This window comes from Lithobates pipiens, unplaced genomic scaffold, assembly GCF_037356315.1.
Source record: "Lithobates pipiens isolate NorthernLeopardFrog02 unplaced genomic scaffold, aLitPip1_a1.2 Scaffold_28, whole genome shotgun sequence".
Lineage (NCBI taxonomy): Eukaryota > Metazoa > Chordata > Amphibia > Anura > Ranidae > Lithobates > Lithobates pipiens.
In genome coordinates, this window is record NW_027507789.1 from 146,899,872 (window position 1) to 146,923,053 (window position 23,182).

Genomic DNA, 23,182 nt, shown 5'->3' on the forward strand with positions numbered 1-23,182 from the left:
ATCAGGATTATGAGCCGCTGCGCGCCCCCGGGGGCTTGCATCGCGGCGATCGTTGTTGCGGGGTGTCAGTCTGACACCCGGCAACTACGATCTCGGTAAAGAGTCTCCAACGGAGACTCTTTACCACCCTTTGTCCAATCACGGCTGATCACAGTGTAAATGGGAAGAGCCGGTGATCGGCTTTTCCTCACTCGCGTCTGTCAGACGCGAGTAGAGGAGAGGCGATCGGCTGCTCCTCTGACAGGGGGGGTCTGTGCTGATCGATTATCAGCACAGCCCCCCCGAGGATGCCCACACTGGACCACCAGGGACGCCACCAGACCACCAGGGAAAAGGTAATCCTCCCTAGACCACCAGGGATGCCAGTCAGCACAATGGATGCCAATCAGTGCCCATAATGGATGCCAATCAGTGCCCACAATGGGCATCACTGATTGGCATGCATTATTGTTTGGCACTGATTGGCATCCATTAGTACAGTATAACACCAATGCCGCCTATGAGTGCCCACCTGTGCCGCCTATCAGTGCCCACCTGTGCCGCCTATCAGTGCCCACCTGTGCCACCTATCAGTGCCCACCCGTGCCCATCTGTGCCGCCCATCCGTGCCCATCTGTGCCGCCCATCCGTGCCCATCTGTGCCGCCCATCCATGCCAATCCGTGCCAGCTATCAGTGCCAATTTGTGCCACCTATCAGTGTCCATCCGTGTCGCCCATCAGTGTCGCCCATCAGTGGCGTCCATCAGTGCCACATATCAGTGCCACATATCAGTGCCACATATCAGTGCCACATATCAGTGCCACATATCAGTGCCACATATCAGTGCCACATATCAGTGCCACATATCAGTGTCCATCAATGCCACCTCATCAGTGCCACTTCATTGGTGCCACATCATTGGTGCCCATCAGTGCCGCCTTATCAGTGCCAATCAGTGTAGCCCCATCAGTGAAGGAGAAAACGTACTTATTTACAAAGTTTTGAAACTGAAACAAAAAAAACATTTTTTTTTTCAAAATTTTCGGTATTTTTTTATTTGTAGTGCAAAAAATAAAAACCGTAGAGGTGATCAAATACCACCAAAAGAAAGCTCTATTTGTGGGAAAAAAATGATAAAAATTTCATTTGGGTACAGTGTAGCATGACCGCGCAATTGTCATTCAAAGTGCGACAGCGCTGAAAGCTCAAAATTGGTCTGGGCAGGAAGGTGTTTAAGTGCCCTGTATTGAAGTGGTTAAGGATTCGATTATTGACCGGTTCCTGCTGAATCAGCAGAGATTCAAACCGTGTACGGCTGGCCTTAGTCTTTGCAGATTCTACGCAAGAGCAAATGTTAATACATTTATTTTTCAGACAACTAACTATGCTTACCCAGAATTGTTTTGATATTTACTGGAATTCACAGACTCTTTTAATCTCCCCTGACATGAAGAATCAGTAGATAGTTTCTGGTTTTGTGATGGGCACAGAGTCAAGGTATCCTCAGTGCTTGTTTTAGAGATATGCATATCTTGGAGATGATCTGAAACATCCATACTGTCTGAATGATGTACAAATAAAGTGCTAGAACGGTCTTTTGTCTCCAGCGACTGTTCACTTTTAAAGTTCTCAAACTGAATATTTCTTCCTGGCATCTGGACAGTTGGGTTTTCTGAATTGTCTGTAGCTGGTAAACATTTGACAATTTCTTCATCACTCCTCTGCTCCTGTTTCAACACATCTGAGATAATAGAAGAGTCCGGGTTTTGAGTAAGAACACTAGTAGAAGTGCTTTCACATACAGTAGGGCTGTCATTTTTTGACATTTTTAAAACCTTAGATTTACCCTGAGAAGAAAAAAACTTTGAGATGTTTTGCGAGTCTTTGGCTGCTGCAGAGACCAGCTCCTGTTTCTTCTTACTAAGATGGGGCTTTTTGCTTGGGCTGTTTACATTTTTACCGGTACCTGCATGGTTTACAAGGAGTGGATTAGCATTGCTGGGTTCTGACTCTTCTATGGAGCCATGATTAGTCTGTGGTGGTTCTGCTGTTGGCATTGTGTTTTGCAGCAAACTAGATGCAGTCTGAAATAAAGACGGTGCACCCACTCTTTTTCGTTTAAACTGTATAGGAGGAAAAAACAGATTCAATAAGTATCAAGAACAACACGGCTATCATATTTAAGCCCAGCTGAATTCAGACAAATAGACATACAGTCAAATAGAAATTGTTCTAACAACCTCCATGTGCATAGACCCAGTACAGGGAACCCAGCTGACAGCTGAATGTAAAAAAATAAATATAAAATTGCCAGCAAATTAAAAATTATATAAATAAAAAAAATGGCGAATCCATCCAGGTCGTTCGTGTCTTTGGCCTTCACACCAAAAATGAAACAAGAAAATCTGGCCGGTGGTTTTGAGGGTCTGTGGGATCTCTTTAACAAGGGGGCTCCCAAATACCACCCCCCTCGCCCCATGTGAATGAGTATGGGGTACATTGCACCCCTACTCATTCACCAAAAATAAACACACAGTTCAAAGAAGGTGTCAAAAATAAACAAACAGTGTCCCCCAAAATAAATCCATCATCAAGCACGACTGCTACCACTGCCGACCTGAAAAAACGAAAAAAAAAAAGGTCCGCTCCCGCCCTCAGTTTTTAAATAACTAAGTGGTGGGGGCACCCCATGATGTCCCTGGCTGGCGACATCACAAGGGGCGGAGTCGCACAGTGTATTTATTTAAGAACTGTCAGGTGGCAGAGCTGTCAGACAGTGGGAGCCTTTGGCGGGAGGGACTTTTTTTAAAATTTCTATCTTTTTTCGGGTCGGCGGTGGTGGCAGGTGTCGCGATCGATGAAGGATCTACTCCGGGGACAATTTTTATTTTTGTTTTCTAAATAAAGGACGGTCAAAAACTGCCTGTCATTTTGTACACTACAGCAGTTTTTTTGGTGAATGAGTACCCCCATACTTATTCACATGGGGGGGGAGGGGCAAACAGTGAGCCAATAAGCTCCCACAACCACTGGCCAGGGTTGTGAAGAAGATACCCTTGTCCCCAACAACATAGGAACAAGGTGCTTTTGGGGGGGGGGGGGCAGGGGGGCTCTGCCCCCCAAAGCAACCCCTGCATGTTGAGGGCATATGGCTTGGTATGGTTCAGGAGGGGGGGCGCTAGATTGCCCCCTCCCTCCTTTCCTGGCCTGCTTGCTCAGATAAGGGTCTGGTATAGACTTTGAGGGGGACCCCACACCATATTTTTTTTCATTTTGGGGTGGGATTCCCCTCAAAATCCATACTAGATCCAAAGGGCCGGGTATCATTTTTGAGCGGACCCCATGTCGTTTTTGTTATTTTTTGCCAGAAATTCTTCAGCTGTCAGCGGGGAACCTGCTGACAGTGGATGAGTCATCGGTTGTTAAGAACGTGACGGCTGCCCACTCCTTAACAACCGTCTATTCACAGGTTGTTAAGGAGAAAAATAAAACACATGAAAACCGTATTCAAAAGCAAATAAAAAAAACGGGTTCGAAAACGCAAAACGTGCTACAAATCCACATCAATAGCAAATGTATTAGATGTGAACCTAGCCTTAGACAACCTTGTCTTTGTGAAGTATGAGGAACAGCTCCTTACAAGAGAGGGCCGCTAACTCAGAGACACAATAGCAACCCAAAAGGCTAATTTGTAGGAGAGGTTATCTAAGTACTATTTTTCCGAAAAGGAGAAGAGGTTCATCATCTAAGTACACTACCACAAAACTAAGGATAAGGAGGTGCCCAGGGGGCATGTCCTTGAAAGCTTTGCTAGTGTCCAATTACCTGAAGGTACAAGCCTATAATCCAGGGTCTAAAAATATGTTGCCTGTGTCCGGTACTGTACGATTAAGATGGTAGTTTTTCTAAAAATTTAAACCAACCAATAGACATTAAACTATCTCAGGTCAACAGTGGCAGACAGTTTATATACAGTATACTATATATTAAACTAAAAATAATGTTTCAACTAAAAATGGCAGTAAAACTGGTTACTTTGAGTCAAATCCCAAATTCCCCTAAAGATATCTGATCTTAATGACTGATCAAAGTGGAAAACGTAAAATCGCCTGCCACCCAAGTAAAGAGGTTTTCCCTGCCAAAGCTGGCCTATGTTTTCTCACTGCTATCTACTCTATTTGACCTTACGGATCTTTATGTGGTTTGAGTTACAGTATATCCTTGCAAGATATAACTGCAAATGAGCATGAACAGCCATACAGAAAGTACAGGGTTTTAAAAATGCTTATTTAGCAGTCATTGACAATAGAAAACATGCTCATTTATTGAACTCTCCGATATTACTAATCATTTTTTGCATGGCACCCGCTTCAAAAATATCGAAAACAATTACAAAATCACAGATTTATCAGAATGGGTGTTTGCCGTAGAATACTGTAACACATCGTATGTACCTGAGAGGCAGATACAAATCCATCTTCAGGTGGATCTGCTGTTTTCTCGGTTTTTCTTGAAGGTTCACCAAGTACAGCATACAGCTCACCATCCTTAGAAGCCTTGTTAATCTCAGTCACCTGATACATGGATACATAAAATACAAAAGTAGGTAATCTGTAATAATTCCCCCCACCCCCCCAAAAATAATAAAAAAGAAAAAAAGGATCCGGCTCCTTTAACACATGTTAGATGACACATTGCTTGTCCTGTGCCATTTGGCCCCCTGTAACACCTACAAAACCGGTCTGATCTTGCCAGTTTCTCCCCACCCCTCTGTAAACTGACCATGGTGTATCATGGCTGCTGAGACCAGACACCGTGGTCAGGTTACGTGCTCTCGTCATCAGCAGTCTGCTATCTGCTCTCCTTTCTGCTCCCGTTTCCTCCTCCCCCTTCCCTCTCTGTCATGTGTGAGCCGCCCCTCCCGCTGCTCTCATAACACAAACAGCACTGCCTCCTATTGCAGTGTCCCCCTCTGTGAATGATTTATATATATAATTGCTGTAAATAGCTAATTTCACAGCCGAGATTGCAATCACATGACCTGCCAGCTCTCTCCTCCAGACTGACATCAGCAGGGGAATCTCAGCTCCGCCTGCTGAATCTCTCAGAGGAGGAAAGGAGAAAGCTGGCCAGTCATGTGATCGCAATCTCGGCAGTGAAATTAGGAATTTGCAGCATTTATTTTTAGAAATCACACACAGAGAGGGATACTACAATAGGAGGTAATGCTGATTGTGTATACAGGTTACAGTTGCTTAACCACTTTAAGTGGACCAATCAGTAACTTTTTTAGACTTCATGAATACATTTCTGATATAAATACTCAGAATCTTCACGCTCACCTAAACCAGCAAATATATATATATATATATATATATATATATAAATACACACACACACACATACACACACACATACAAACACACGCAGTATATATACATAACTGCAGCATTCAAAGTTATAGCTGGTAAAATAAACATCACCATTTTTCTAGGTAAATATATTTCTCAAGGTGCTATTGACATGAAATAATCACCACATGTCGGTAACATCCCATGAAATCCATACATACAAAGAAACCAAAATAGATAAGTTCAGAAATTAAGTTATGTGTAATAAAATGGAATGGCACAGGGAAAAAGTATTAAACATGGTGACTGAAATTTATTTAATAGTTCTTACAAAATCCTTTGTTGGTAATGACCGCTTCAAGACGCCTCCTGTATGGAGAAACTAGTCGCATGCATTGCGCAGGTGTGATTTTGGCCCATTCTTCTACACAGTCTTCAAATCTTGAAGGTTCTGTGGGCCTCTTCTATGAACTCTGATCTTTAGTTCTTTCCATAGATTTGCTATTGGATTCAAGTCAGGTGATTGGTTGTGCCATTCTAGCAGCTTTAGTTTCTTTCTTTCAAATAAACTGAGAGTTTCCTTGGCTTTGTGTTTGGGATCATTGTCCACCCTAGTTTCATCTCCATCATTCTGGTAGATGGCAGCAAATTTTTATCAAGAATGAATTGGTACATTTTTCCATTCATCCTTCCTTCAATGGTATGAAGTTTGGCAGTACCGTATGCTAAAAAACCTTCCCAAACCATGATGTTCCCACCTCAAAACTTCACTGTTGGTATGGGGGTGTTTTTGGGGTGATGTGTAGAGCCATTTGACCTCCAAACATGGTGTTTATTATGGCGTCCAAAGTAGAGGTCGACTGATATATAGGCTGCTATTTGCCCATTTTTGAGAAACTGTCATTGGACAATTATTAGTCAAATTAGGCCCATATTTAACACTGACAGCACCGTGCCCACAAGTGTTCTTCCTCCCTTCTCCACACTCTGTTGGCACAGCAGCACGGCACTTGATGCTTGCCAGCGCTGCTGAGTGTGAGAAACTGACATATTTAACAATGTAGAGAGAGAGGAGCTGTCCAAATTGAGCTTTGATGACGGGGGTGGGCAGGACCCGGTGTGAGCGGGACCCAGCAGCTATCAAACATCAGCCAATTGGATGTGATCTGGGCAGGGCGCTAGGTGTATGTGGCCCCGCCCCCTTTCTTAAGCAGCCCAATCATTGGCTGGTGTTTGATAGCTGCTGGGTTCCATCCACGAGTTCCGCCCACCCCCAACATCAACGCTCAATTTTGACAGCTGGTCTCTCTCTGCATTCAGTTACATATGTCAGTTTCACACACAGTTAACTATATTGGCTCAGTGTGAAACCTGCCAGTGCCAACCAGTGCCACCTGCCAGTGCCAACCATTGCCACTTGCGAGTGGCAATCGGTGCCAGCCAACGCCCTCTGCCAGTGCCATCTGTCAGTGTCAACCAGTGCCACCTGCCAATGCCAATCAGAGCCATCTGTATTGAGGACATCAAGTGTGTGGTATAGAGACAGCAGCAAGCGGGGGGAGTGGGAGAGTTTATGAGATAAAGGATTTTTTTTTTTTTTTTTTAATTGCCCTAAAATATCGGCTGCAAAAATCTGCATCATATATCAGCTATCGGCCAACCCTGATTTCTAAATATCGGCATCAGCCAAAGAAAAACCCATATTGGTCGACCTCTAATCCAAAGAGTTTAATTTTGGTCTCATCTGACCAGACTATATTTCTCTCAGCATTTCAGAGGCTTGTCTAAATGTTGTGCAGCAAATGTTAAAATGAGCTTCAACATGCTTTTTCTTCAGCAATGGAGTCTTGCATGGTGAGCGTGCATACAGGCCATGACGGTTGCGTGCATTACTTATTGCTTCCCTTGAAACAATTGTACCTGCTAATTCCAGGTCTTTCTGAAGCTCTCCACAAGTGCTCCTTGGCTCTTGGATAACTCTTCTGATAATTCTTTTCACTCAGAAATCTTTCAAGGAACACCTGGTTGTGGCCAGTTTATGGTGAAATTATGTTCTTTGCACTTCTAGATTATGGCCCAAACAGTGCTCACTGGAAAATTCAAAAGTTTAGAAACCCTTCTGTAACCAATGCCATCAGTATGTTTTGCAACAATAAGATAAGATGATTCTTGTGTGAGACCTTGGTAATGAGATACCTTTTTTTTATAGGCAATCAGTTGAGACTGAACCAGATATTAATTTGTACTGACCAGGGGCAGGATTGTTTTTTAATTACTGATAGATTTTAGCTGGTGTCTTGGCTTTTAATATATTTTTGCACCTCCCTTTCTTCATGGGTTCAATACTTTTTTTCCTGTGCCATTCCATTTTATTACACAGAATTAAATTTCTGAATTTGTTTGTTTTGGTTTTGTTGTATGTATGGATTGTATAGTGCTGAATATATAAATATTTACCTAGAAAAAATGGTGATGCATTCTATACTTATTTTACCCAATGTATGCAACCTTGTACAGCAAATATAGTAACCAAATGTGCTGCACTAAATTACAAAGTGTGCTAATACTAATGTACAATTCATTTTTTTTATCATGCACTTCTGTTTACATGATTTTATTTTTTTTAATTTTTATAACAATTGGACATTCATATTGCACTTTATTGATTTTTATTATACATTGGCATTAACACACTAATTTAGCGCAGCACATTTAGGAACTACATTTCTGACATGTTACAGCAATAACAAAATTACTTTTTAACCACTTAAGGACCGCCTCATGCCGATATAAGTCAGCAGAATGGCACGGCTGGGCACAATCACGTACCGGTACATGATGATTCTGTGCCCAGCCGCGGGTCGGGAGTGCGCCGCCGGTCCTGTGCTCTGTGACTGTGGCCGCGGGACCAGCGGAACCCGTTCGCCGCTGGTGTCCCGCGATCGGGTCACAAAGTTGAAGAACAAGGAGAGGTCTGTGTAAACAAATCTCTCCCCGTGCTTCCCTGTGTGGCTGTCACGATCGTCTCTTCCCTTTTATAGGGAAGGACGATCTGTGATGTCACAAGCCAGGCCACGCCCCCCTGCAATAAAAAAACCGCATCACATCATACATGCCCCCTAGTAGTTAATTCCTTCACTGCCAGTGTCATTTACACAGGAATCAGTGCATTTGTATAGCACTGATTGCTGTATAAATGATAATGGTCCCAAAAATGTGTCAAAAATGTCCGATGTGTCCGCCATAATGTCGCGGTCACAATAAAAATCGCTGATCGCCGCCATTACTAGTAAAAAAAAAATATTAATAAAAATGCTATAAAACTATCCCTATTTTGTTAACGCTATAACTTTTGCGCAAACCAAAAATATGTAGAAGAATACTTATCGGCCTAAACTGAGAAAAAAACGTTTTTTTTAATATATTTTTTGAGGATATTTATTATAGCAAAAAGTAAAAAATATTGGATTTTTTTCTAAATAGTCGCTCTATTTTTGTTTATAGCACAAAAAAAAATAAAAATAAAATAAAAAAACCAACAGAGGTGATCAAATACCACCAAAAGAAAGCTCTATTTGTGGGAAAAAAAGGACGCCAATTTTGCTTGGGAGCCACGTCGCAAGACCGCACAATTGTCAGTTAAAGCGATGCAGTGCCGAATCGCAAAAAGGGGCCTGGTCCTTTGGCTGCAAATTGGTCCGGGGCTTAAGTGGTTAAACAATACAAGTTTCACCTTTCATCAAACAGTAATCTTTGAGCTCCAATGACTGGCTAGGCAAAGTAGGAGGAAGAATTTCTCAGTCTCCTTTTACCCAGTAATCAAATGGCATCAAAGTCTGCAGCAGGGGGCTGATCCATCTCAGGTTTACAATTATAATATATCCTTAACTGAAGGTTTTCACTATACAAAATCCATTCACTTGGCATTTTTTCCTACAGCATTTGCAAGTGATAAGCACATTTCTACACCTGAGCATTTGATTCCCTGGCATTACCTTTTTCAGCACTGCTGCTTTATAGACGTTTGACACTTTGCTGTTTCGAAAAACCTCATGTTCTAGGTCCACAGCAGATGAAGCTGCATCAATCCTGGAATCAGAATATTTATATTATAAGTAAATGTTGGGCCAAAGAGCAAAAAGGACATAAGTTAAACCAATTATTAACACACATGTCCATAAAAGCTGGTCAGAAATGTTCCAGTTGGGTCACTAGGCTTAATTTAAAGTTCTGCTCACCTGATCTAGAATGTACAAATCTGGTTCCAAAAAAGTTGGGATGCTGTGTAAAATTTACATTAAAAAAAGAATGCAATGATTTGCAAATCTCTTAAACCCATATTTTATTCACAATAGAACATAGAAAACATATCAAATGTTTAAACTAAGAAATTTCCCATTTTAAGAAACAAATTAGGTCATTTTGAAACTGATGGCAGCAACGCATCTCAAAAAAGTTGGTATAGGGTAAAACAAAAGTTGGGAGAGGGCCATGTGTAGTATCCCCTCTTCTTTTAACAAGACTTTGTAAATCACTGGGAACTGAGCAGACCGGTTGCTGAAGTATTGGGAGAGGAATGATGTTCCGGGCTTGTCCAACCATATGCTGCTCTAAAACCTGGATATACCCTTTAGCATTGAGGTTGCCTTTTAAGATGTATAAGCTGCTCATTTCATACGCACTAACGCACACCCCCATACCATCAGAGATGCAGTCTTTTTAACCGAGCACTGATAACAAGCCGGAAGGTCCTTCTCCTCTTTAGTTCGGAGGACATGACACCCATGAATGGCAAAAAGAACGTCAAATTTAGATTTGTCTGACCACAGAACAGTTTTCCACTTTGCAACAGACCATTTTAAAAAAGCTTTTGGCAGCATTTCTGGATCATGTTCAGATTTGGCTTCTTCTTTGAATGATAGAGCTTTATCTTACATTTTTGGACAGCATAGCGAATGGTGTTCACAGACAGTGATTTATTTATTTTTTTAAAGTATTCCTGAGCCTATGCAGTGATGTCCATCAAAGAATCATGCCCGTTTTCAACCCAATGCCATTTGAAGGCCCAGAGATCACAGGAATACAATATTGCATCTTGGCCTTGTCCCTTGCAAACAGAGATTTCTCCAGATTGTCAGAATCTTTTAATATTATATATTGTAGATATATTTAAAGGCTTTGCAATTTTACTTTAAAGAGGAAGTAAACCCTAATGGGTTTACTTCCTCTTTCATTCCCTGCAAAGGTAAAGCATAATGAACTACTATGCATCGCATAGTAGCCCATTATGTGTAACTTACCTGACACAGGAGCCAGCGAAGTCACCGCTGTCCCCTGTAGTCCGGCGCATCCATCTTCTCGGTGGGTCTCGCCACTCCGCCACCGTCATTCAACGAAGCCGCGATGACGTCACTCCCGCGCATGCGCACGGGGGGGTGCCGCGCTTAGTGCGCCTGCGCGCCGCTGTCTACGGCGCATGCGCCGTAGACAGCGGTGCCTGTCTTTCGGCAAATATCTCCTAAACCGTGTAGGTTTAGGAGATATTTCTTGGACCTACAGGTAAGCCTTAATCTAGGCTTACCTGTAGGTCAAAGTGTGTTTTAAGGGTTTACAACCACTTTAAGGCATATCATTCTGAGATTGTTGAACAATTTCTAGACACACACAGATTTGTGAACCTTTGCCCATCCTTACTTCTGAGACACTCTGAGGTTAAAACTGGGGATTGCAAAATCTGGCACAACTCCCATTTTTTTTTTTTCGTCAAAGCCTAATTGAACAAGTTCAAGTTAGAAGCTGATTGGCTACCATGCACAGCTGCACCGTATTTTGCACTCATGTTACTGACCTGTTGCCAATTACCCCAAAATGCTCTTCCTTGTTAGAACCACTTACTTTGCCAGCTTTTTTGAGACATGCTGCTGCCATCAATTTCAAAATGACCTTTTTTTTTTATTATTTAAATGAAACATTTGATGTGGTTTTCCATTGTGAATAAAATATTGATTTATGATATTTTCAAATCACTGCATCCTGTTTTTACTTTTTTTTTTGGCATTGAGGTTGTAAAAGGTTGGCCATGCACACAGACACAATGTAGCACACTGGAAAACTGGGCAATTAAGACCATCAATCTTACCTATAATGGTTGTCAGTCATTTGGGCATTTTTGCTCAGTGCTTCTTCCAGCATCTTAAGGCAATGCTCCCTAGCCTAAAATCAGAACAGGTACCAATAAAATACAGCAATCATTCTTACTTTTAGAACAAATATAAATAATAATAATAAAAATAAATATATATATATATATATATATATATATATATATATATATATATATATATACACACACACACACACACACACACACACACACTGTATATACATATATGCTTATCCCCTTGTCAATCAAGGTACATTTATGTGCCTTTTTTAAGCCGGCAATCAGCTTTCATGTAAAAGTGATCAGGCAGCTGTAGAGCTGCCCAATCACTTTACAGTGCCGAAAGGGTGCTAACCCCCTCCTTCACCCTCCAGTACCAGTCATCGTGGCTCCCGGCTAATCCTTTTCCTCTGGGAAGCCTAAGACAGCAGTAAAAGGCAGTAACCCATTGTTCAAAAAGGGGATCAAAGAACACCCATTCTCCAATCTCTTGTGCAATGATGGAACTCCAAAGTGATGTGTATTATGTCACTTCTAGGTTCACAGCACAGTCATTCCCAGGCTACTGTAGCACAATATGTGCTTGAATAGGTGTAGTGGAGAGCAGGGGAGAGATTGAGGGTTTAATATACCACTAATGTCTTCATCATGAGAACATGTCACCTATCAATGCTATTAAGGGTGTGCATACATTAATGTCAACAGCAATTGTGCAACACATACGAGGTATCGCTGTGAACGTCAGAGTGAGCGCTATAATTCTAGAGCCATACACTGATCACCCCCATACTCAAAAAGCACTCATTGGACCCTACCAGCCTTAACAACTTAAGACTAATCTCCTTGCTCCCATTTATCTCTAAACTTTTAGAACATCTAGTCTACAATCCTCTGAGCTCCTACCTCACTGACAACAAAATTCTTGACCCTTTACAGCCTGACTTTCACTCACAACACGCCACAGAAACTGGCCTACTAAAACTCACCAATGACTTACTAACTGCTAAAACTAGTAGCCAGTACTATATACTACTAGACCTTTCTGCTGTCTTTGATACTGTTGACCACCAACTCCTCCTCCACTGCCTTGGCCTCGAAAACTCTGTTTCCCCTCCTACCCATCACAGCATTTTTTCCAGTGTTGCCTACAAATCGGTACCCTCCTCTACACTTTTCTGTAGTGGTCCCCTAGGGTTCTGTCCTTTGACCCCTTCTCTTCTCCATCTACACCACCTCCGCTGGTCACTTGATAAACTCCCATGGCTTCCAATACCATCTCTATGCTGATGACATCCAAATTCATCTCTCTACTCCACCCTTCACCCCACCAGTCTCCTCCCGCAATACTAACTTAATAAATTACATATCAGTATGGATGTCACAACGCTGCCACAAATTCTTTCTAAAACTGAGCTCATATTCACACCCACCTGTGCCCCCTCCCTCCCCTTATTTCTCCATCAAGATCAATATCACAACTATCATTTCCTCCCATATGCCAGGGTGCTAGCTAGGTATAATCCTGAATGCTTACCTGTCCTTTCAGCCCCAAACCCAATCACTGTCTAAACCGTGTCGATTTCACCTCCATAAAATCGCCATAATATGCCCCTTTTTAAGCGATGAAACCATTAAGCAACTCAGGCATTTCTTTGTTATCCCTCGCCTTGGCCTTTGCAATTCCCTCCTAATAGGATTACCTCTACACAGGGTATCCCCCTTAAGTGTATTAAGAATGCTGCTGCTAGACTCATCCACCTTGCCAACCTCTCAGTTTCCAAAACCCTCTCTGCAAATCCCCTACAATGGTTCCCATTGCCTTACGAATAAAATTCTAAATACTAACATACAAAGCCATTTACAACTCAGCCCCAAGCTACATCACCAATCTTGTCTCAATATATTACCCAAACCGTCCTCTCAAATTTGAGTACCATAGTTTGCCATTTCAGGAGCACACGCAATTTTAAGTTTTAACATTTTGGTATCTACTTACTTGACGCAATCCCATATTTTTCAATTCAACCAAGAAATATTGTATTTGTGTTTTTGTGTGCCACAATTCTATTTGGTTCGTGCTTTCAGAAAATATACACAGTATTTGGGGGTTTAAAGAGTATGTAAACCCAAAAAATAATAATTTCCTTTTGGGATTAATAAGGGTTGTATAAAGTATCCTGAATCTGAATGTGCCTGTTGTACCAGGTACTTATATGAAAACAATATCCTGTTCTCTTTGTATAGCTTCCACAGTGTGAAATCCTTGGTGTTCCTGCTGGTCCCTCTACTTTCCAATTAAAAACTGACCACACTAAGCAGGAGAGCATAGAGTGGTCAGCTCTTCAGCTGTGCTTGGAACTCAGTGTGCCCTCTAATGATCAGACCTGTCCAAACACGCCCCCCCCCCCCCCACAGCATTTCACTGGTAAATTCAGTGTTCTGTTGCTTCTCCACCCCCATCTCTTATGCAGCTGAGAACAGAGGGAATGTTATCACCTATAAAAAGAGGGGGAAAAAAAAGGGTATTTATATTGTTTGTCCATATCTATACACAAATGTTTTGCCTTTCATTTCTATTTTAAACTGAATGGGCTGTTTTACAAGGTGAGGGTTTACATATCCTTTAAAATAATTTTCTAGCAAGAAAATGCAAATTTTAACGCGTTCAAAAAAGAAAATTACCACGGTAGACAAGTGATTAATGCCAAGCTTTTTTCATCTTTTAGGCCTCATGTACACTGCTGCTGGTAAACGGACGTTTAGGATCAGTTAGGCCTCATGCACACGAGATGCAGTTAAACGCGCGTTCAGATGCAGTTGGACAGTTTTTTCAACTGCACCTGAACTCATTCAATGTTATCCTATGTGTCCATGCACACAGTCTCGTTTTTTTTCCGTTTATATGCAGTTGCGTTTAATCTCGTTTTTCCAGAAGCAAAAAAATGCGTTCAGAAACAAAAATTTCTGCGTTTCAAACGCGTTTGCGTTTATATGCGTTTTTAAAGGTGACCTTTTTTTTTACATTAAAAATCTCAAAAATGATTGCAAATGATGAAAAACCATTAGAAAAATATTTTAAACAATTGCAATTGCAAGTGGACAATCCACAACTTGTGGCAAGTGACGTGGCAAGTGGACAATCCACAACTTGTGGCAAGTGACATGGCAGGTGGCAAGTGATGTGGCAAGTGGACAATCCACAACTTGTGGCAAGTGACGTGGCAGGTGAAGTGGCAAGTGACGTGGAAAGTGGACAATCCACAACTTGTGGCAGGTGACGTGGCAAGTGACCTGGCAGGTGACGCGGCAAGTGACTTGGCAGGTGACGTGGCAAGTGGAAAATCAACAACTTGTGGCAGGTGACTGGCATGTGACGTGGCAAGTGGACAATCCATAACTTGTGGCAGGTGACGTGGCAAGTGACGTGGCAAGTGGACAATCCACTTGTGGCAGGGGACGTGGCAAGTGACGTGGCAAGTGGACAATCCACTTGTGGCAGGTGATGTGGCAAGTGACGTGGCGAGTGGACAATCCACTTGTGTCAGGTGACGTGGCAAGTGGACAATCCACAACTTGTGGCAGATGGCATGGCAGGTGACGTGGAAAGTGGACAATCCACATCTTGTGGCAAGTGACTTGGCAGGTGATGTGGCAAGTGACGTGGCAAGTGGACAATCCACAACTTGTGGCAGGTGACGTGGCAGGTGATGTGGCAAGTGATGTGACAGGTGGACAATCCACATCTTGTGGCAAGTGACGTGGCAGCTGACGTGGCAAGTGACGTGGCAGGTGACGTGGCAAGTGACGTGGCAGGTGACATGGCAAGTGGACAATCCACATCTCGTGGCAAGTGACGTGGCAGGTGATGTGGCAAGTGACGTGGCAAGTGGACAATCCACAACTTGTGGCAGGTGACGTGGCAGGTGATGTGGCAAGTGACGTGGCAGGTGACGTGGCAGGTGATGTGGCAAGTGGACAATCCACAGCTTGTGGCAAGTGACGTGGCAAGTGGACAATCCACAACTTGTGGCAGGTGACGTGGCAAGTGAACAATCCACAACTTGTGGCAGGTGACGTGGCAAGTGACGTGGCAGGTGATGTGGCAAGTGATGCGGCAAGTAGACAATCCACAACTTGTGGCAGGTGATGTGGCAAGTGACGTGGCAGGTGATGTGGCAAGTCACGTGGCAAGTGGACAATCCACAACTTGTGGCAGGTGATGTGGCTGGTGACGTGGAAAGTGGACAATCCACAGCTTGTGGCAGGTGGCATGGCAGATGACGTGAAAAGTGGACAATCCACATCTCGTGGCAAGTGACGTGGCAGCTGACGTGGCAAGTGACGTGGCAAGTGGACAATCCAAAACTTGTGGCAGGTGACGTGGCAAGTGACGTGGCAGGTGACGTGGCAAGTGATGTGGCAAGTGGACAATCCACAGCTTGTGGCAAGTGACGTGGCAAGTGGACAATCCACAACTTGTGGCAGGTGACGTGGCAAGTGAACAATCCACAACTTGTGGCAGGTGACGTGGCAAGTGACGTGGCAGGTGATGTGGCAAGTGACGCGGCAAGTAGACAATCCACAACTTGTGGCAGGTGATGTGGCTGGTGACGTGGCAAGTGGACAATCCACAGCTTGTGGCAGGTGGCATGGCAGATGACATGTAAAGTGGACAATCCACATCTCGTGGCAGCTGACGTGGCAGCTGACGTGGCAAGTGATGTGGCAAGTGGACAATCCACAGCTTGTGGCAAGTGACGTGGCAAGTGGACAATCCACAACTTGTGGCAGGTGACGTGGCAGGTGACGTGGCAAGTGAACAATCCACAACTTGTGGCAGGTGACGTGGCAAGTGATGTGGCAGGTGATGTGGCAAGTGACGCGGCAAGTAGACAATCCACAACTTGTGGCAGGTGATGTGGCAAGTGACGTGGCAGGTGATGTGGCAAGTCACGTGGCAAGTGGACAATCCACAACTTGTGGCAGGTGATGTGGCTGGTGACGTGGCAAGTGGACAATCCACAGCTTGTGGCAGGTGGCATGGCAGATGACGTGGAATGTGGACAATCCACATCTCGTGGCAAGTGACGTGGCAGGTGATGTGGCAAGTGACGTGGCAAGTGGACAATCCACAATTTGTGGCAGGTGACGTGGCAGGTGATGTGGCAAGTGGACAATCCCCAACTTGTGGCAAGTGACGTGGCAAGTGGACAATCCACAACTTGTGGCAGGTGCCGTGGCAAGTGACACGGCAAATGCAAGTGTACAACTGCTCTCTATGCTGCTGCTGCTCACTCTGATCAAAATAGCAGAAATAGTTAAAAAAAAATGCTTTGAGAGCTTGGGGAGGGTCTACATGATGTTATCTTTATAAACGCGTTTAAACGCAAACGCGTCTAAACGCGGCATGCAAACGCGGCAAAACGCGCGTTTCTAAACGCGCGTTTCAGCTTTTTTTTAACAGAGGTTTCATCTGCGTCTCGTGTGCATGAGGCCTTAGGCATTTTTTCAACTGCCCCTGAGCTCTCCTCTATGTTATCTTAGCTGTCCATATACACAGGGTCATTTATAGTTGTTTCTTGGCAGTTGAGTTTAGAGGCTTTTTTTGGAATGCAAAAAATGGGTATCAGATGCTGAGTTTAGAGGCATTTCAAGCACCAAATGCTTCTAAATGCTGCTAAACGTGGTACTTCGAATTTCGCTCACAGGCGTTTTTCATTTTTGGCCATTTAAAAAAATACACTTTTCAAACACTTCTAAATGCAAAATGTGGCAAAACTGACATTTTAAACGTGGGTTACTATCTATCAAGTTAAATCGTTCAGGAGAGGTTGTAAAAACGTCTCGTGTACATTAAGCCTTACCTTGACTGTGAGTTTAGGAATTTTAGTATTAGCCCCATCCCTAAGTGGAGAATCCTCACCTATAATAGGTAAAAATATAGAAAATTGTAACAACTCTGTGCAACCAATGTGATCTATGAAAAATGCAAAAAAATCTAAAGTATCAACATAAATTAACAGACACTGGTCCTTACTAGGTGAACCAATATCAAAAGAGGACTTGCATCCAAGGCACCAGCCTGGCATTTCTAACATTATAACGTGCCATTAGGTTTTAGACATGCAAAGGCCTTCTTTTTTTTTTTTTTTTTTAAAGTGCTGCATCAACTGATACATTTAGATAAGCATACATGTTCATATAAATAAAGAGAGGAGAAAGAGGAAAGGCACTGGCTAAAAGTTGTGGTAGTGCATTGTCTATAGGGAACACTTGGAAAAGGCTTTATCTAATGGATCATATGCCCCGCAGAATGGTGAACCAGGTTGCATCGGTCTCCTGATCTGGTGGAATACAGCTAAATTGGGGAGGGGTATACCTCTTTCTAAAAGACAGATCTATCCAATGGTTTCAGTGAGACAAGTCGAGGTTTAACACCCTACTCCATTCTGTTGGCTGGCCGTCTAGCAAAAACATTGACCATTCACGGTATGTTCCAACTTATGAGCTTAAAATATTCAAAAGTGTCATCTTCAAATAATTTCTCTTTTAAAAAGCAACACATTAAAAGTTGTGTAGTATACCTTCTTCATTCTCACACTACAGCACGAGAATGAAGAAGGTATACTGCACAACTCTTAATGTATTGCTTTTAAAAGAGAAGAGAAATCAACCAAAGATAAGTAATGATTTTGCTGTCGTTTAGCAAATTGAGCCTATAGGCAAACGACCATGTGTGTAGTACAGAAGGGTATTTGTATTGCCTTGCTGTTGAGTCACACATGGTTATTTGCCTATAGGCTCAATCCGCTAAACTACAACAAAATCATGATTTGTCTGTCATTCATTGAAAAACACTTCTTTACTTCTTCATGAATGTGTTTGATGTTGCCACCTTACATGCATAACAGTGCAGTGCTAATAATTAACCCTCCAATAATTCAAAGTCTTTTATGAAGTAGAAAACGTAGAGAGCCGAGGTAGAAATTATTATAGAAACCGCTCACCTCAGGTCATGGACCCCTGAGCTAACAGATGGGTCAAATGTACATCTCACCACTAACAGTGGTCACAGTCAAGGGTCTGGGTAGACACATGGATAAACTGAGACTTCTTGTCACTTTACACTGCCTCCAGTTGCTGTTCTCGCTCTCCAAAATACAATTGTTTTTTTACACAGATTTCTGTGTTTTCTGTACGCAACTCTGATAAGATAAGAGTTCTAATCCAGATCCACTGTATTTTTTTTAAATTTTTAATTAGATTTTCCAGCCATTGGCTGTGGACTATTGCAGCTATCCAAACCTATAGTTTACACCAAGCCACCGAGCGCTGTCATTTTTTTTTTTTCAGTCCCCCAGCATTAATCCAATATTATCTGACAGCAGCACAGTTGAGCTTTGACCACATAATTGTGCCTTTTGTTTCACACATACAAAAAAAATGGTCTATTTACAGTTGTTGGTGCCCGGCTCTATCTCTTTTTTTATTGCCTTCTCCCTCGACTGACAGCGTCTGTCCATTTTTCCCATGAGGATTCTAGGTCTCAAGGTGGCAAGCGGTTCTATATGCACATTACACCAGACCTCTTCAATGAGATATCCTGGTCAACTGGAAGAGAGTTCCAAGATTGCTAGATCATCCATCTGATGTTCTGTGGCATAAGGACTCAATTTATGCTTTCCCTTCCCTGAAGCATCTTCCTACGTTGCTTGCAAGGATCAGGCACGAGGGCTACTGGATGTTCAAGTGGCTCCAGATGGTGGCCACGCAATACTTGGTTCACATATCTTGTTCAGCTAGTTGCAGTCATCTTGTTGTCTTCCGTTTTGCCTGGAACTTCTTCTACAAGATCTGTTATTCCTCCCTGCTTACAGTCACTGGCTTTAATGGTATGACTGTTGAGAACCATTATTGAAAGGACATAGGCATATCCCAGCTGTTCCTTTTCAAAATGCCTTGGGCTCAAAAAGTCTACTTCTCGACCATTATTGCACCTAGTAGGCCTTCCTCTTTTTTTGTGGGTCTTGGAGGTCATCCCCGCAGGTTTATAGTGGCCCTTCAATGGGGCATGGATTGTTGTTTGGCCTTTAGTAAGTTTAAGCCGCCCTCTGCGGCTCCTTTATCACCTCATAACCTAAATATTGATTTGTCAGCATTACTATTGAGACTATATGGGATATTTCTTTATCAGCCTTGTTACAACCTTGGCCTCCTTGGTGAGACAAGGTGGTACTTCATTCTAGGCTGTCTTTGTTGCAAAAAGTGGTGTTGGCCTTTCATCTCAACAAGGATATCTTCTTCATTGTGTCCACATCCCTCTCATCCATCAGAGCTGGCTCTTCTTTGCCTGGATGTGGTCTCACAGATCCAAGCCTCAATTTGGTGTAGTCTGTCTTCCACTGCTCGTAGGATGGTGATCCAGGCCTACATTTCTCTGGGCAGCAAGGCTCCGTTCAGAACTATGACATATTCTACAAGGGCGCTTAGCACATCATGGGCTTTTCATCTTTCTGCTTCTGTTGTTCAAGTTTGCAAGGCAGCCACTTGGTCATCAGTTCACAATTTTATATGATTTTTACGGGGTTGAGGTAGCTGCTTCAGCGGATGCCAACTTGGCTGGAAAGTTATGCAGGTGGTAGTCTGTTTCATCTGGGGTCAGTTCTCTGTTCCATTATTTTGGTTATGAGCCCACCCCTTTGTCTTTCACACTGCCTTGGGACATCCCATTTGTGAAGAAGTAAAGCTATATCATTCAATGAATGATAGAGAAAATTGGGTTTTTGTATTCACTGTAAAATCTTTTTCTCTGATTTCAGCACCCAACCAGTCTTTTTTTGGCTGTCTTGGTGTTGTCAACCTGGCACTGCTGGCTTCTAACTGAATCCTGTATTACAAATGGGGGGATGGACACAACCAGAGGGGCACCTCTTTTAGTTCAGTTGCACCTAGCATCCTGCATCCTACAATTAACTCAGAGTAAATAGGATTTTTTGTGCTCACCATAATATCCTTTTTCTTTTAATTCACTGACCGACACAGCTCCTCTCTTAGCCACTGGGTTGTTACGCCCACCTTTAGGAGAATACTAGGCATTACATGTTATGTAACACACAGAACTTTCCAGTTCCACCCAGGGGCGGTCCCTTAGGTAACAACCCCCCAGCCTGCCCTGCAGTCATCAGTACGTCAACAAGCAGTATAACGTAAAGAGAAAAAAGGAGGGGTGGGTGCTGTGTCAGTTGGTGAATTACAGAGAAAAGGATTTTACGGCGAGTACAAAAAATCCTATTTTCCCTTATATTCACCGACTGACACAGCTCCTCTCTTAGCCATTGGGACGTCCACAAGCAGTGCCAAATGAGGGGTGGGTAAACCGCATGAAAAAAAAAAACGTCATCCACCATGACAAGTGGGAACTAGTGAAACTTTACCCACAAAAACGACGTGCGTGGAGAAATCCACCACAAAACCAGGGTACCCTCAACAGGAGTGCCTACCCACAACCGCACCAAAACCTGCGGAATGTAATGCAACAGTGCATTACGTCAACGGTACTGCGTTTTTATCGAAAAAGCAGGAAAAAAGAAGAATATTGCATACTCAGTTGCAACTATATGGCCGCCTGCAAAACTTTGCGGCCAAAACAGGCATCAGCCGATGCACCGACGTCTACCTTGTAGAACTTGGTAAAACATGTGGACAGACGACCAGGTCACCGCTTTACACACTTGAGCGACAGACGCTTGGTGTCGGAAGGCCCAAGACGTTCCGATTGCCCTTGTAGAGTGGGCCGTGACCAGAAAGGGGGCACCTGCCCCTTCAAGGCATAGGCCTGCACTACAATCTGTCTGATGCACCTGGAAATGGTGGCCGGCGAGAACGCCATGCCTTTCTTTGGACCAGCCACCAAAACAGTGAGTCTGACTTCCAGAAGGGAGCTGGGGTAGACAAATACACCTTCAGAGCCCGAACCACATCCAGAGCATGAAGGGCCACCTCCTTAGGATGCGTCGGCTTAGGACACAGAGATGGTAACACAATGTCCTCATTGATATGAAAAGCCAAGACCACTCTCGGCAGAAAGGACGGTTGCGGACGCAACACCACTTTATCCTTGTGAACAACCAGATAGGGCGACTTGCAGGACAAGGCCGCCCGTTCCGAAACCCTCCTGGCCGATGTGATGGCCACTAGAAAGACCACTTTCTGGGAAAGGGTCAACAGGGGAATCTCCCTAATATTTTCAAAAGGCGGTTTCTGAAGCACCGATAACACCAGGTTCAGATCCCACGGGGGTAACGGTGGACGCGCCAGAGGGACTACATGTTGAACCCCTTGAACACTAATGAGTGAGATGCCAGGGGTCGCTGAAAAAAGACAGCCAAGGCTGATATTTGCCCCTTAATATTGCTTAACGCCAATTTCTGGTCTACTCCTTGCTGGAAAAGCAGGATCCTGGAAATAGAAAAGGAGCGCAGATGCCATCCTTTTTCCCTCACATGTGGAGATGTAGGCCTTCCAGGTACGATGGTATATCTTCAGAGAAGAAGATTTCCGTGCTCTCAATATAGTGGGGATCACCAAGTCCGACAGACCCCTGTTCCTCAACAGCTGGCTCTCAATAGCCGTGCCGTTAAAGCCAGCAATGGTTAAGCAGGATGGAGAATCGGACCTTGAGATAGAAGGTCCTCTCGTAACGGCAGTCGCCATGGAGGGTCTACCACCAGGCTTACTAGGTCTGTGTACAAAGGACGCTGAGGCCAATCTGGGGCAACCAGAATGACTAGGATCCCCTAGACCTCCACTCCGCAAAGCAGACGTGGTAACAGTTTCAGTGGAGGAAAGAAGTAGATCAGCTGGTACTGATCCCACGGAGCCACCAGCGCATCTGCCCACGGATCTCTTGTCCTGGACACGAATCTCTGCACCTTCCGATTGAGATGGAAGGCCAGAAGATCCACGTCTGGTGTGCCCCACCACAGGCACAGCAACCTGAACACCTCCGGATGCAACGCCCATTCTCCTGGGTCCAGCATCTAGAGACTTAGATAGTCCGCCTGCCAGTTCTCCACTCCCGGGATGTAAATGGCTGACAGAGCTGGTACATGTCGCTCTGCCCACCGAAGTATGTGAGCAACCTCCCATGCAGCGGCTGAGCTTCTTGTTCCTCCTTGGTGATTGACGTATGCCACCGCAGTGGCCCTTGCAGTCTCATCGACCAAGTGGAGAGGCATAGCCTGATCGCTCTTAGCTTGGAGGAATCCAAGTTGCCGATCAGAGGCCCTGAACCGACTGAACCCCCATCACTCGACCCCAGCCGGATAGGCTGGCGTCCGTTGTGATCACTGTCCATTTCAGGGGCAGGAACGACTTCACGGATTAAAGCACTGGGGACCTCAGCCATCAGATCAGCGAATCTCTGACCAACTAGCTCACCTGGATCTGTCGAGATTTGTCCCACTTTGTCAAAATCTCCTTCTGCAGAACTCTGGTGTGGAACTGGACATACGATACTGCCTCGAAAAAGGCAACCATGAGTCCCAGGACTCACATGCAGAAGCGAAGCAACGACACATCAGCAGTTTTACTGCGGCTCTGAGAGTCTGCAGCTTGTCTGAAGGGAGAAAAACTTTGCTTCTCTGGAGTCCAGCAGCAAGCCTAGCTACTCCAAACGCTGGGTCGGT

General features: G+C 43.9%; 1 protein-coding gene across 1 annotated transcript in view; it reads right to left on the reverse strand.

Annotated features, from left to right (window-relative positions):
* Positions 1 to 23,182, reverse strand: part of RECQL5 (RecQ like helicase 5) — a 185,053-nt gene that overhangs the window by 33,333 nt on the left and 128,538 nt on the right. The window contains exons 14-18 of the mRNA XM_077459673.1: positions 17,360 to 17,418; positions 11,472 to 11,545; positions 9,328 to 9,421; positions 4,436 to 4,555; positions 1,374 to 2,104 (exon numbers count right to left, since the gene is read on the reverse strand). Of these exons, the coding sequence (XP_077315799.1) occupies positions 1,374 to 2,104; positions 4,436 to 4,555; positions 9,328 to 9,421; positions 11,472 to 11,545; positions 17,360 to 17,418 (1,078 nt within the window). The remainder of the gene's footprint in view (positions 1 to 1,373; positions 2,105 to 4,435; positions 4,556 to 9,327; positions 9,422 to 11,471; positions 11,546 to 17,359; positions 17,419 to 23,182) is intronic.